At 40.6% G+C, this 16,332-nt stretch overlaps 1 protein-coding gene across 1 annotated transcript in view; it reads left to right on the top strand.

The window, feature by feature from the left end:
- Window positions 1-16,332, top strand: part of LOC124796385 (motile sperm domain-containing protein 2-like) — a 50,421-nt gene that overhangs the window by 21,016 nt on the left and 13,073 nt on the right. The window contains exon 5 of the mRNA XM_047260554.1: window positions 3,014-3,154. Coding sequence (XP_047116510.1) covers window positions 3,014-3,154 — 141 coding nt within the window. The remainder of the gene's footprint in view (window positions 1-3,013; window positions 3,155-16,332) is intronic.

Genomic DNA, 16,332 nt, shown 5'->3' with positions numbered 1-16,332 from the left:
TCCTATGAAGTCTGTGGTACTCGCTCCTGCACTATATAAGGTAATTTTTTTGTTGAGCGCCTACTTCGACCTTCCAGTAGCCGGATCCCAAACTGTGCTTAACTGGAGACCACTGTCTTTATTGAGGGTGTTATCACAAATTTTTATCTCGGTCACTTCTTTTATTACGCTACCCCAGAAACTATCAGTCCATGTAATAACAGATCTCTCTTCAAATGCAATACGATGTCCGTTTCGTAGAGCATGCTCTACTACTGCAGAGTTCTCAGGGTACCGAAGATGAAAGCATCTCTCGTGTTCTACACTATGCTGTTCAATAATGCGCATAGTCTGTTCATAACTGTCCGTACCCAGGTGGTATTTTATATACACCTGGCATCTGGAGGTCTACATAGTCTTGCAAGGCCCTCGTGAGCTGTCGAATTTTTGTTGGAGCCCTGAAGACGGAAGAGATTTTCTCTCTCTTTGGAAGCCGGCTAATCTTTGCTGTTACTAAGCTACAGAACGGCAAAAGTACAAGCTTCTTAGTCCTCCTCTGGGGTATTTTTGCTTTTGTGTTTTCGGAAACATGACTTGTTAAATCTGGCAGTTGTTATAGCCATTTTCCTTGTATACTTTGTGTAAATGGCTCAGTTCCTTGTGCAGGTATTCAACATCTGAGATGGCTTCTGCTCAATGCACTAAGGTCCTCAGAACAGAACATTTCTGCAGCACATGGTGATAGCTGTTAACGTGCAGAAATCGTTTCATGAGGTGGGGTTGTAGTAAATACTGCGGCTGACATGCCCATTTGCTTTATGGTGGATGTGACCATCCAGGAACAGCACGGCACCATTTGTCTCTACCTCTACCATGAACTTCATGTTCTCGTGCGTGCTGTTGATGTGGTCCAATAATTTTCCCAGCTCTTCATGTTCAGGAGACCAGGCAATGAACATGTTGTCGACATAATGATAAAAGCAACTAGGCTTTGCAGGAGCTGTGTCCAGGGTGACATTCTCAAAGTACTCGATAAACAGGTTGGCTATAACTGGAGCTGATGGGCTCCCCACTGCGATGCTGTCCATCTGATTAAAATATTCTCCATTATACAAAAAATACGATGACTTCACACTATGCTTCAATAAATTCACAACAGTTCCCCAAATAACAGGGAGAGCAGATGTATAGAATCCTAGATGGCAACATGTGTGAATACAGACACCACATCGAAGTTGGCCATAATCTCTCATCTCTCATCCTTCAAGACTCATTCATGTAACTCGACTGATGAAAGCCCATCGTATTCTTGATGTGATGCTTACAGTAACAGACGTGTGGATAAGGATAGATGTTTTACAAGTCTGTAAGTCGGTGATCCAGTGGTGCTCATGATGGGATGTAGAAGTGTGTTCTTCTTGTGAATCTTTGGAATGCCATACAATGTAAGTGGTAAAGATGCCTGAGGGAGGAGATTTTTTAATAACTTTTTCTTCCAGTGATGGCCACTTTTGTTGGACAGACTGTGTGCACTATTGAACTGCACTGTGTAGAACAAGAGATGCTTTCACCTTCAGTACACTTGAAGCAGAGCATGCTCTAGAAAATGGACATAGTGTTGCATTCAAAGAGATGTGTTATTACATGGACTAATAGTTTCTAGGATAGCGTAATAAAAGAAGCGATAAGAGATAAAAATTTGTGCCTACACCTTCTATAAAAATGGCAGCTTGCAACTAAGCACAGCTTGGGATCTGGCAACTGGAAGGGGGAAGCAGGTGCAGTGGGCATGCAATGTAAACGTTACATTATATGGCACTGGAGCAAGCACCAGTGGCACTACAGAAGGCAGTGTGGCTATAGTAAGGGTGGTGGCAGTAACCAAAAGACAGTCACCACTTAACAAAGGCGGAGGAGTACTGAGCCTGAGGCTTGTGGATTTTAAACCATTTGATGCAGCTGGAAGCTTGAGAGAATATTATAGTATATATTGCCAGAAAACCGTGTATTCACAGATTAATGTAATCATTTCTGCATTTTGATGTCATTAACCCTTTCGCGCTTGTCTGGCCAGCCAACAGGGACAAAGATATTGTGCACCTGGCTGGCTAGTAGCTGACTTAGCCAATGACCGTTGCAGGCTGTATCCACTGTAGGATCACACATTCCAGCTCACATAGAACTACTCTTCATTAATACTCGTTTTAAAGTCAGTATCACACTGTACAGTCACAGTGGTTGTAGTTGGTGATAACCACAAAAAGAGAGCTTCAAAACTAATCAAAGCTTTCTGTTTTAAGTTTATTTTGAGCTGATAAATTATTTTAGAATAATAAGAATTTCATTTGTGAGTAGAAATTGTGTAACTAGAAATTTACACTACCAATATATGTGCTTATAACCTACTAAAATTTCAGTAGCACCAGACAAATATGTTTAAAGGTATATGGAATTAAAGCGACTTGTTCCTAGTGAACATACCCAAAACTTGGACATCTTCTGTTCTGTGTGGCAGTGTGTGTTGCTGAGAAACTGCACATACTTTGCTGCACTGTTTGCTTTTGCTACATCTAATACCTCAGTTCATTAGGATAATTCCTGCCAGATTTGTCTTTTGTCTTGGGTAGGTTAAGAAATCAAATTGCATCTAATAGGTAGACTTGAAAGCATAAAGAAACCAGGTGTGGCTAAAGCTGTACGACTTTCCCACAAGAAGAGCAGCAGGAATGTTGAAACGTGGACAACAGCGAGTTGTTGTTCCATAGTGTATGTTGACCTGCTTCCAAGCCCTGACATAAATGTATACCCTTAGCTGTCAGGCGTTTCTATCTGCTGGGCATACATGTATGCCTGCAGCTGCAAAAAGGTTAAATATGACTTGAGTTTAGATACATTAATGTAACAACAACAATGCAATGTCTAAATAAATTACTTTCCAGTTAGGTGTGCTAGGAAAATAATTAAAGGTTGCTGTTATGTGGAGTGATTGAACATTGATACCATTTACTGATATTTCTCTCTTTATTTTAAACAGCAAGCTGCAGGAAAACCAGTGTGTCAGCACAGATTAAAATGCCACATTCCATCTTCAAGCGACTCCTCTGCTCGGAATGGCTCTGCACTTACATCAAATACAATGGATATTGATCAGCAAGTAAAACAATTCTCATCAAGTGTAAGTAACTATGTCTTCAGTCATCTTTGTTTCTAGTAAATAAAATGTATGTCGTAGATTTCTTTCCACAGCTCGGAGACCTCTCTCCACAAGAGAGAGTGAAGTGTTAAGTGAAGCAATACCATTTAACAAAACTATTAATGTGGGAAAAAATTTGACTTGACAGCTCATTGGGCAAATTTCGTAAGTACAGAAGCTTGGGGTTCAACACTTGCTCAGTTAAAGGGTATTATATGTTGTTGATTAATTTTTTCACCTTTCCTTAGCATATGTGATAGATGGCTCGTTTAATGTGCGTCCAGAGTCTGTTAATATACGAATCTGCTTGTATGTGAATTGCTAAGCCAGTTTACAAGTTTGAGGAAAATGATTGTGAAACACCGTCAGTAGACACATATGTCATAAATCAGTCCAGTGCCAGGACTAACCTTTTGATTGACGACATTCTTAATTTGACAGAATTAACAATATGTTGAGATTAATTGGTTGTGAGCTGCTGCACAAATTTGTCGTTTGTATTCTGGACTCACTTCCTCCTGCCATGATACAGTATAAAGTTATGTAACCACTGAATAATACATTTGGATTGTCTGAATTCTAGGGGTCATTGTCACACTGACACTGTCTGTCCCTGTTAATAAAAAATTTTTAAAACTCACTGGTATGTATAATCAAGAAAATAAATATTTTAGATTGAGTATATAGGTAGACATATAAAAGCCACCCAACAACACAATTAGTAATTAATATTTCCACTATTTATTAATAAATTGTCAACAGTGGACTGGTGAAGACCAACCTAGTTGCTGCTATAATTTCAACCTAAGTAATTTAAAATTTAAATAAATAGTGTGTGTATCAGCTCTTAAAATTTGCTGATCCATGTATGATTTCACAGACCCTAAAGCTCAGAAAATAAAGTTTGACTCAATCCGAAATCGTTCATAGCTGATGCAGTCCGCCATTGACATGAAATGCGAAATAATTCGAAGTAAAAGACGAGCTGTACATGCATAAAAACAAAAGCCCAAACAACTGCCAGATACGCACTGTCCTGCCAGAGTTAACATTCTGATTCTCAGCATTCACAAGGAAAAAATCTAAGTTCAAGCAGGTAAACTGTTGGTAAGAGTGACACAGATCTTGACTCTTCAAATACTTTAAACACATCGCCTCCCTCCCTCCCTCCCTCCCTCCCACCCACTCATTCAATCACTCACCTTACCTTCCCTCTGGCCCCCCTCCCCAATCTCGCCCCCCCCCTCCCCAATCTCGCCCCCCCCCTCCCCAATCTCGCCCCCCCCTCCCCAATCTCGCCCCCTCCTCCCCAATCTCGCCCCCCCCTCCCCAATCTCGCCCCCCCCTCCCCAATCTCGCCCCCCCTTCCCCAATCTCGCCCCCCCCCTTCCCCAATCTCGCCCCCCCCTTCCCCAATCTCGCCCCCCCCTTCCCCAATCTCGCCCCCCCCTTCCCCAATCTCGCCCCCCCCTTCCCCAATCTCGCCCCCCCCCTTCCCCAATCTCGCCCCCCCTTCCCCAATCTCGCCCCCCCCTTCCCCAATCTCGCCCCCCCCTTCCCCAATCTCGCCCCCCCTTCCCCAATCTCGCCCCCCCTTCCCCAATCTCGCCCCCCCTTCCCCAATCTCGCCCCCCCTTCCCCAATCTCGCCCCCCCCTTCCCCAATCTCGCCCCCCCCTTCCCCAATCTCGCCCCCCCCTTCCCCAATCTCGCCCCCCCCCTTCCCCAATCTCGCCCCCCCCTTCCCCAATCTCGCCCCCCCCTTCCCCAATCTCGCCCCCCCCCTTCCCCAATCTCGCCCCCCCTCCCCCAATCTCGCCCCCCCCCTCCCCAATCTCGCCCCCCCCCCTCCCCAATCTCGCCGCCCCCCCTCCCCAATCTCGCCGCCCCCCCTCCCCAATCTCGCCGCCCCCCCTCCCCAATCTCGCCGCCCCCCCTCCCCAATCTCGCCGCCCCCCCTCCCCAATCTCGCCGCCCCCCCTCCCCAATCTCGCCGCCCCCCCTCCCCAATCTCGCCCCCCCCCTCCCCACCTTTGGAGGCTGTGACTGTTCAGATAAGGGCATTTCAGGATGTTACTATGTGCAATGTTTACCTCCTTCCCAGTGGTAAAGTGCCTTAGAAGACATTGTTTCCATTGTTTCCATTGGTTTCTCATATCCCCCCCCCCCTCCCCCTCCTTTCCTAATCTTGGGTGATTTCAGTGCTCATAACCCTTTGTGAGTGTAATGATGATCACTGGCTGTGGTAAGGACCTCGAAAACCTACTGGCACAACCTTACCTTTGCCTCTTGAATTCTGGTGCCCCAACACAATTCAGTTGGTGCATGGAACTTTCTTGTCCGTTTACCTTTCCATCTGCAGCACTTGTCTTTTCCCATCCATCCATTGAAGAGTCCATCCACTGGAGAGTTCACGATGACATCTATGGTAGTGACCATTTCCCGATCTTCCTGTCCCTCCCTCAGCATCACTTCCGAAGACACCTGCCCAGATGAGCTCTCAACAGTGTTGACTGGGATGCTTTTGCCTCTGCTGTCACCCTCGGCTACCCGCCGCATGGAGATATTGATGAGGCAGATTAGCTGCCTACAGTACACCCTTTTCTCATTGGAAGTATCGGTGTGTCAGTACTGTAACACACATACACCTCATGAGAAGCTAGTGTACTGTAGGCAGTTAATCTACAATGGAAAACCAATACATAAACAAAGCAGCGCAACCAATATTCTATGTACCAGTTACCTCTGTTGTCAACACATTTTAGTCATGGTGCAACGATTATTAAACAGGATATCTGTAACCGGATTATAAAAAGTAATTTTTTCATTGGTTGTTGGCCAGAGCTAATTGGCTCATATTGTGTAGATTCTTTGTTAACAGTTAAGTTCCTTGCAGAGAGCTGATGGAACACCTTAAAGCTGCTTCTCTACCTTTCCATTCTCAAACAGCATACGGGAAAAACAAACACTTAAATCTTTCTGTGTGAACTCTGTTTTCTTTATGTTATGATCATCATTTCTCCCTCACAGGTGGGCACCTACAAAATGTTTTCACACTCTGAGCAGAAAATAGGTGACTGGAAGCTATGTCCTGCCACAGAAAAAAAACAAAAAAACAACTTTGTTTTAGGGACTGCCACCCCAATTCCTCTATCATATCCAGGGCACTCTGTCCCCTATTTCATGATAATATGAAACAAGTTGCTCCTCTTTGATGTTTTTGGATGTCCTCCATCGATCCTATCTAATGTAAATCCCACACAGCACAGCAGTACTCCAGTAGATGATGGACAAGCAATCTCAGTAGACCTGTTACATTTTCTAAGTGTTCTGCCAAAAAATCACAGTCTTTGATTTGCACATTATCTATGTGATCATTCCAATTTGTTGTTCATGATTGTAATCCTTAAGTATTCAGTTCAGTTTACAGCATTTAGACTTGTGTGTAACCTAAATTTAAAGGATTTCTTTCAGTAATCATTTGGATGACTTCATATGTCTCATTATTTACAGTCAATTGCCACTTTTTGAATCATACAGATATTTTGTCTAAATCATTTTGCAGTTGGTTTTGATCATCTGATGACTCTACTAGATGGTAAATGAGAGCATCATATGCAAACAGTCTAAGAGGGCTTCTCAGATTGTCTCATAGATACTTTATGCAGAGCAGGAGCAGCAGAGGGCGTAGAACACTTCCGTGGGAAATGGCACAGATTACTTCTATTTCACTCGATGACTTTTCATCAGTTATTATGAACTGTGACATTTCTGACAGGAAATCATGAATTCAGTCACACATCTGAGATGATACTCCATAAGCATGCAGATTTGATCAGGAGATGCTTGTGAGGAAAGTGTCAAAAGGCTTCTGGAAATCTAAAGGTATGGAATCAATTTGACATCCCTCATCGATAGCACTCATCACTTTGTGAGAATAAAGAGCTAGTTGTGTTTCATAAGAATGATATTTTTTGAATTCATGTTTCATGTTTGTCAAATCATTTTCTTCAAGGTAATTCATAGTGTTCCAACACAGTATATGTTCGAAAGCCTTACTGCAAAACCTTGTTAGTAATATGAGTCTGTAATTCAGTGAGTTACTCCTGTTTTCTTTCTTGGGTATTGGTGTGACTTGTGCAACTTTTCAGTCTTTAGGTACAGACCTTTCTTTCAGTGAGTAGTAGTATATGATTGCCAGGTATGGAGCTTTTATATCAACATATTCTGAAAGGAACCTGACTAGTATACAATCTGGACCAGAGGCCTTACCTTTATTAATTGTTTAAACCTGGTTAACTACACAGAAGATATGCTTGTAAGTTACGTTCTTGATTTGAATTCTGTAATATTTACTTAGTCTTCTTTTGTGAAGGAATTTCAGAAAACTGGATTAGTAAATCTGCTTTAGTGAAATTATCAGTAACATCACCATTGTAAACAGTGAAGGTATTGAATGCATCTTGCCAGTGGTGTACCTCACATACAACCAGAATCTCTTTGGATTTTCTGTCAGATTGAGTGAGTATTGTTGTGCAAACTATTAACAGCATCTCCCATTAAAGTTCGTGCAAAATAATTTGGAATGTCTTTAAAACTTTGCCAATCTTGGAATTTTGCATTAGTTTAAATTTTTCAACCCCCCCCCCCCCCCCACTTGTGCAACAGTGTTCTGATCTATTTTGTGTACCATGGGTGATCAGTACCATTTCTTATTAATTTATTTGGCATATTTTCCTAAATTGGCATCAATGTAATTTCTTTGAATTCAAACCACATTTGGTCTATGCGTAGTCAGTTTGGAAGGAATGGAGATTGTCGCTTCGGAAGGTGTTGTGCAAATTTTTATTTATTTATTTATTTATTTTTTAGGTTTATTTGACGTTGAATTTTTTGTGGGTTGAGATGTTAGTATTCAGTCTAGCTAAAACCACCTTGTGGTCACTAATCCCTAACACTCCCTATATAGACAGGATTCGGTGTTGCAAAGAGGTCAAGTATGTTTTTGCAACCATTTACACTTCACGTGGGCTCTTGAACTAATTATTCAAAATAATTTTCTGCAAAAGCATTCAGTAATAAAATTTTAGATGACGTTTCATGCTTACCACCGACTTTAAACATGTATTTTCACCAACTTACAGACGAATGGAAAAACTGGTAGAAACCGACATTGGGGAAGATCTGTTTGGAATCTGTAGAAATATTGGAACATGTGAGGCAATACTGACATTACGACTTATCTTAGAAAATAGATTAAGAAAAGGAAAACCTATGTTTCTAGCATTTGTAGACTTAAAGAAAGCTTTTGACAATGTTGACTGGAATACTCTCTTTCAAATTCTGAAGGTGGCAGGGGTAAAATACAGGGAGCAAAAGGCTGTTTACAATTTGTACAGAAACCAGATGGCAGTTATAAGAGTTGAGGGGCATGAAAGGGAGGCAGTGGTTGGGAAGGGAGTGGACAGGGTTGTACTCTCTCCCCGATGTTATTCAATCTGTCTATAGAGCAAGCAGTAAAGGAAACGAAAGATAAATTTGGAGTAGGAATTAAAATCGATGGAGAAGAAATAAAAACTTTGAGGTTCACCGATGACATTGTAATTCTGTCACAGACAGCAAAGGACCTGAAAGAGCAGCTGAATGGAATGTACAGTGTCTTGGAAGGAGGATATAAGATGAACATCAACAAAAGCAAAACAAGGATAATGGAATGTGGTTGAATTAAGTTGGGTGATGCTGAGGGAATAAGATTAGGAAATGAGACACTTAAAGTAGTAAAGGAGTTTTGCTATTTGGGGAGCAAAATAACTGATGATGGTTGAAGTAGAGAGGATATAAAATGTAGACTGGGAATGGCAAGGAAAGCGTTTCTGAAGAAGAGAAATTTGTTAACATCAAGTATAGATTTAAGTGTCAGGAAGTCGTTTCTGAAAGTATTTGTATGGAGTGTGGCCATGTATGGAAGTGAAACATGGACAATAAATAGTTTGGACAAGAAGAGAATAGAAGCTTTCGAAATGTGGTGCTACAGAAGAATGCTGAAGATTAGATGGGGAGATCACGTAACTAATGAGGAAGTATTGAATAGAATTGGGGAGAAGAGAAATTTGTGGCACACCTTGACTAGAAGAAGGGATTGGTTGGTTGGACTTGTTCTGAGGCATCAAGGTATCACCAATTTAGTAGTGGAGGGCAGCGTAGATGGTAAAAACTGTAGAGGGAGACTAAGAGATGAACACACTAAGCAGATTCAGAAGGATATAGGTTGTGGTAGGTACTGGGAGATGAAAAGCTTGTACAGGATAGAGTAGTGTGGAGAGCTGCATCAAATCAGTCTCTGGACTGAAGACCACAACAACAACAGCAACAACAACAACAGTGAGGGTAGATTAAAGCCACCGCAAACTATAATTGTATGAGTGGGGTACCTATTTGAAGTGAGACTAAAGCTTTCTTTAACTGTTCAGCAACTGTATCATCTGAGTTTGTGGGGGTGGGGGGTCGTAAAAGGAACCAATTATTAATTTATTCCAGTTGTCCGATATGACTTCTACCCATACTAACTGATAGGAACTATCTACTTCAATGTCACTACAGGTTAAACTACTTGTGACAGCAGTGAATACTCCACCACCACCACCACCACCACCACCTGTAATTAATCTCTCCTTTCAGAACATGATTAGATCCTTGTAAAAATTTTGGTTGAACTTATTTCTGGCTTTAGCCTATAATGATTTGAGACTCTGGTTCTTTCCCAAGACAGCTACAACACTTTACAACTAAAGTATTGATTATTACTCTGTCTGCCCTCTTCCTGTCTTTCTCCTGCACCATTTGAAACTGAAGCCCTTTCTGTACTTTCCTGAGACCCTCTAACCTAAAAAAAAACTGTCCTGTTCCCTCCACTCAGCTTCCACTACTAGTGCAGCCACTTCCAGTGCATAGTGGACCCCTGACCTATTTAGGGGAACCCAGAAACCCACCACCCTGTGGCCCAAGTCCAGGAATCTGCAACCTACATGGCCACAGAATCACCTGAGCCTCTGATTCAGACCCTCTACTCGGCTCTGTACCAGTAGGACCACAGTTGGCTTTGTCAATGATGCTACAGGTGTTAAGCTCTGTCTTCATCTCACAAGCAAGATTGTGGCAGGCTTTCACTTCAGCTAGCCATCAAACACCAGAGAGAATCTCTTCCGGTCTAAAGCAACAAATATCATTAGTACCAACATGAAGCCACCACCTGCAGTTGACTGTACCTTGTGCTCTTCAGTGGCAACTGGAAGCACCCATTCCACATCTGGAATGACTGCTCCCGGTATTCAGAGTGTGCACAGTAGGTTTCAGTCAAGAACCGTTCACAGCCAAAACCTGGACAATCCGGCAAGGGAAGATCATTTCAGAAGTCTTGGTTGACCAAACACACATGGATAGAATATGAAGCATCTACTGAAAAGTTTTTTGCAAAACCTGCAAAGTTAGGTGCTAAAAATCTATTAAACTTTTCTCCAAAAAAGATTTATTTACCTCCATAGGGTTTTCTAACTGGAAAAAGGCTTTGGAAATATTCAATCTTCATGGAAATATGTTTATGCATAAAGAAGGTGTTCTGAAACTAAATTCTATCACTAACCGAAGTGTGGCCTCCCAATTGAATGAACAGTTAGTGATATGAAGAAAGGCCGTTTAGCTCTAGAAACAATTTTTACTACCATCCAATTTCTATGCCAACAAGGACTAGCAATTAGAGGGCACGAAGATGTAAACTCAATTTTTTTTTCAATTGTAGGAACTCCAAAAGAAGGACATACCTTAGTCCAAATATTGGTTAGGGCGTTCGGGGTATATATTCAAAACGATATCATTGATCCACTAGGAAAGTCTGTGTTGAGAAAGGTATTAGCTTCAGTCAAGAAGAATGAACATTTTTCTATTATGGTTGACGAAACAAAAGATTCTTCGATTCACAAACAAGTGTCATTTTGTATTCGTGCTGCAGATGATTCCTTGATGATCAATGAAGACTGTATTGGCTTATACGAGACCCCCAACATTGAATCACAAATTTTGTCTAGTATTTTAAGATTTTTTGCTCGTCTTGATTTGTCAATGGATAACTTAAGAGGGCAGTGCTGTGATGGTAAGTTCAAAGAACTAAAAAAGTTAGTTTTGGATATACAACCAGAAGTACATTATCAGGGTGTCTACAACCCGGGACAACCGGGAGATCCGGGAGAAAACCGGGAATTTTTTCATCCGGGAGAAAACTGGGAAAAACCCAGGAATTTTTTAGAATTCTGGGAATCTATTATTGTTTTAGCTTTCAGTTAAATTTTTGTGATTTTGACTGGTAAGAATCAGTACTCCAACAAAGGATATTACTGTATCCCGCTTCTGCAGAATAATACTGCAGCAACAAAACATGAACGAGAGGAAAAATGAACGAAAATAAAACTTAAGTCTCAAAGGAAATGCACCATATACAACAGCAAAACATAGTGCTCATACAAGCGTCTGCCAACAGCAAAGTGTGTCAAAAGCTTCAGGAAGACTATGCATTGCTTCCTAACAACAAATTGTCTCCGATGAGTGTGACGTCACTGCTGTTTACATTAAATTCGTTCGAGCAGTTGCGGGCAGGTTCATGTGCATGCGCAGTTGAGTCGCGTATGAGTAATACCTTCTCCCGCTTCTGGCTACGGATGTGTGGCTGGGCGCCACTACCTAATATTGCCCCGGTTCGGGAATGTCGTAGATCCGGGGCTGATGCACAGAGCAGTCTGAGCTGTAGTGGGGAGGTGGGTAGTCTCCACGTGACCCGTGTTTACGTTGAGTGATTTTGCTGTTTCCTCTTCATTTATTGCTCTCACATTAAATGAAAACGATACGGATTTCTGCGGCCGGGAGCTATCAAATGAATTAAAATACGTTCACATGTTTACGGAAGGCTAAAATTTTCTCCACCTTTCTGACAGTCAAGTGTTAATCGCCTTGCAGAGTAATTAAGTTATTGTTGTCGGTTTGCTAAAGAGATCTGACTTTTAGTAATCTTTAGTGATGAGGCAGTCAATTTATTTGAAATGAAGTGTTTAATTTCACACTGTTGGTTAGTTTCAACTGTTCGCTGCATTTCAAGTGCACGTTTTCCATTTTCTAGCTCGCATGGCATTATGCCATAATAAAGAACCAAACATGAGACAATACAGTAGTGGTAGTCGAGAAAATTTACATCAAGAAAATTTGCATCAAGAAAATTTGCATCCGAATCTGGACATACGAATGTGCCCTTTAAGCTGAATTATGCATTTTAGTATGGTTCACGAAATTCCGATACTCTTGAAGTATCCTCTGATGTCTTGTTTCTTTTGTGACATAGCGCAAAATCTTTTAATGTTTTACACGTACGAACATACGAGCTTCCTCCGTCATCGTAGCTGCGCAAGAACTGGGGCGCCTGTTATCTGGGGCTCTCTGATAACTGCTGAAACGAATCAGTTTCTAACACATCATGGGAAAATATTGCAAATGGTGGTTTGAAAAGCATTACTTTTTGAAAGTAAATTTCCTTTTACACAAGATGAACTATGTGCGAGAATGTACGATGAATTTCTTAAATCACAGAGCGTTTGACTCTCAATTAAAAATCAACTCTTTGAGGACGACCATCTAGAAGAATTTCGAGCCCAGAAGCTCAGAAATTTACATCGTTATTAAAAATTTTACTGGCACATTTGTGTGATACAGCTCAAAGTGTAACATGTGCAAAAAAGATCAACATTATATGTGGAAGCTTAGCTTCTCTTGCAGCTTATAAATTTTAGAGACCACGATTATATATGAAAGCTTTGTTTTTCTTGTAGCATCACTATGTATATTAATTTAAACCATTAACTTTTTCCTATTTGTATTTTCGCACTACTTATGAGTGATCTTGCTATTGGCTGACTACATCATGTGTTCTATGCTGTCTTCAGCTGGCAAGATCACGTGACATGAGATATGACTGGCATACCAAAGCGCATCGCAATCTCGATTTCAATGGTTTGGAAAGTAACATGCGGTGTTTGGTGGAATTCGAAGTTATACCTTCATAACACGAAACTATGCAGCGTACATGTTGCTGCACATCAGAGATCTTTCCAAAACGTGTTTTTCTCCCCTTAGTTTCGTTTTCTAAAGTGCCGGGATATTCTACATCGCCATATAAAACCATAAACATTCAAAGTACTGACAAATTTTACAGTGCCAAGGAAAAGTATACTATCACTTAACACGGGAAAAGTGTATTTTCACCCGGGAGAAAGTGTATTTTCAACCGGGAAATCCGGGAAAAATCCGGGAATTTTTTTTCCTTGTCCATGTATATACCCTGATTATGTGCACTGCACTGCTCTCAGTTTAGACTTGGCAGTTGTAGGCAATCTCTGCCATCTTACGTCTGAGGGATATTATGGCTTTAGCCAAGGACTTAATAAACACTGTAACGGAATCCAACAAAAGGATGGGACTTTCCAGAAGCATGCACTGTGAGAGCGCCAACGACCTAGCTGGTCTATGACCCCTTTGCCTGACTCGATTGACTATGCGAGCTTCTAGTATCTTGAGAATATTGAAAAACTTTGAAGAACTAGAGTTTTTTGAAACATTTTCTGCAGAGGACAAAACAGAGGCAGGTTACAAATGTGCAGGCTACCTCGAGTCAATGTTGCCTTTAAAGACTTATTTCTTTTTACATCTTTATTGCCTTGCAATGAACCCAGTAGATGAGGTCAATGAAAAAATTCAATGCCCTCATCTGAGTGTTGATGATATGGAAAAAATATATGAGGGCATGATTTGTATATCGAATGGAAGACGTGATAGTTTTGAACACTTTTGGGAATTGTGTTTAAAAGAAAAACCTTCACAAGTTGATGATCCTTCGCTTCAGAATCAAAGTATACCAAAGAAGTATGAAAACAACTAAGCCAGCTCACCACACACTTTCAAAACCCCCAAAGGAATACTACAAAGCTATTTACATTGAAGTTTGTGAAACGGTGCAATCTTACATTACTAAGTGGCTTACATTTAGTAAACAGAGGTGAAACAAATTTGGAAAAATCGACTGAGTTTTTAAAAAATGACCTAGACATTGAAAGACTGCGTGCTTACACTTGAATAAGTTAGCTAATATCGCTAATAAAAAACAACTTGTCTTAAAAAACGCGTGACATAAGAAAGTACATTACACAAGAGCCCGCAGTTGGAGAAATGTTATGTGAACAGCAGAAAGGTCATTTAGCACCCTTAGATGTCTGAAGTCATATCTCCGATCAACAATGGAACAGAAGCGATTGAACAACTTGGCTGTTTTTCATGCCCACCAAGATGTTTCGGATGAATTGGATATCCAACCAGTCATCAACGACTTCATATTCAGTAATGCAATCAGACGGTCGACATTTGCACCTTTCTAAAGACAATCGAGCTCTAATAATGGCATTTAGAGCAATATTAAAAATCTTTATAAAATATAGAATTCAATACATACATAATGTTAAATTTTCAGTTTCAAAATATTAGTACTGTACTACTATAGCTGTTCATTTTTATTCTCTTAGAGTGGTTTTCATTTTTTGGAAAAAGGGACCAATGACCATCGCAGTCTGGTCCCTTTAATCCCACAAACCAACCAACCTATTACTATAGTGCTGTATTAGTTATCTTCAAATACCTAGATATTTTTAGGGTGTAAGACCCAAATAAAACCCGCTATTTACATACTTTTTGACTGAAAGTATTAGGCATACTGTATTAACTTTATTAACTGTATTAAAGCCTTAACTTTAGGATATTGTTTTCATTTAATGAACCTTGAACCTTATTCAAAGTAAGTTTAAATGAACTATTTCACTCCTTAATCAAAGTGCTATTACTGTGTGAGAGCAATATTTTATGCTTTATTCTTTTAATGATAGTTTAGGATTTATTTAAATACAATTTCAGTCTTTTCAGAGCTATATCTTTACTGCTCTGTAGTAGTCTATATGCAGGATTATTACTGTAAATTAAGTTAGCTTTTTATGAAAGTACAGTGGGTGTTTGTTTTGTTTCTTTTTTCAAAGCCAAAAAGTGTCTCAGCCATGTCGAGTTTCCCGGAGTGTCGAGTTATCGAGAGTCCAGTTTTCTGGGTTCTAATGTTGATCATATGACTCTAAAATGCTTTAAAAAAAATTTGATGCTGTTGTGGTCTTCAGTCGTGAGACTGGTTTGATGCGGCTCTCCATGCTACTCTATCCTGTGCAAGCTTCTTCATCTCCCAGTACCTACTGCAACCTACATCCTTCTGAATCTGCTTAGTGTATTCATCTCTTGGTCTCCCTCTACGATTTTTACCCTCCACGCTGCCCTCCAATACTAAACTGGTGGTCCCTTGATGGCTCAGATGATGTCCTACAAACCGATCCCTTCTTCTAGTCAAGTTGTGCCACAAACTTCTCTTCTCCCCAATCCTTTCAATACTTCCTCATTAGTTATGTGATACACCCTGTAACCTCCCCCCTCACTTATCGACCTTAATGACAGTGAAAAATTAAACCGCGTGTACCTAATGGAAATTTGGGAAAAGCAATCGTCACCGAAGTTAATCTGTCGGTAAAGAGGGAGGAAAGGGTTACATCTAAATGAAAGGAAAAATGCAAATGAAACTGGTGGAAATTAATTTTGAAAAGGGGTAAAGTTAATAAAGAAAGTAAATGTGCGGCCGTTACGTTAACAATTAACTAGCGGTAATTAGATATTTGAGATTTGGGGGAAATCACGGTCGCCAGTCCTAAGGACAATTACTATAGTAACTGAAAATGAAAGGTTGTTACACATATAATTAACACTAGAAGCGTGGCAACTGAAGGTTGACACGTGTAGTGTGAAATCTGAAAGTTTGTCAGAAGTAATAAATTTCGCTACACTTAATTTAGCAAAAGAATTAATGAAACCGGAAAATCGAAAGTAAATTTAGTGACTGAAGTTAATAGTGAGCTTTCTTTCTGAAGCACATCGAAATACAGTTAGTCTTGGACTACCTCAACAATCATTTCTAAAGCTACTTGAATCTACGCAATTTAGAAAGAAGTGATTTAACTTTGAACTTGAATTAAACGATTCTGAACAATT

Source organism: Schistocerca piceifrons, chromosome 4 (genome assembly GCF_021461385.2).
Source record: "Schistocerca piceifrons isolate TAMUIC-IGC-003096 chromosome 4, iqSchPice1.1, whole genome shotgun sequence".
Taxonomy (NCBI): Eukaryota; Metazoa; Arthropoda; class Insecta; order Orthoptera; family Acrididae; genus Schistocerca; species Schistocerca piceifrons.
This window is presented reverse-complemented; position numbering and strand designations above follow the sequence as displayed.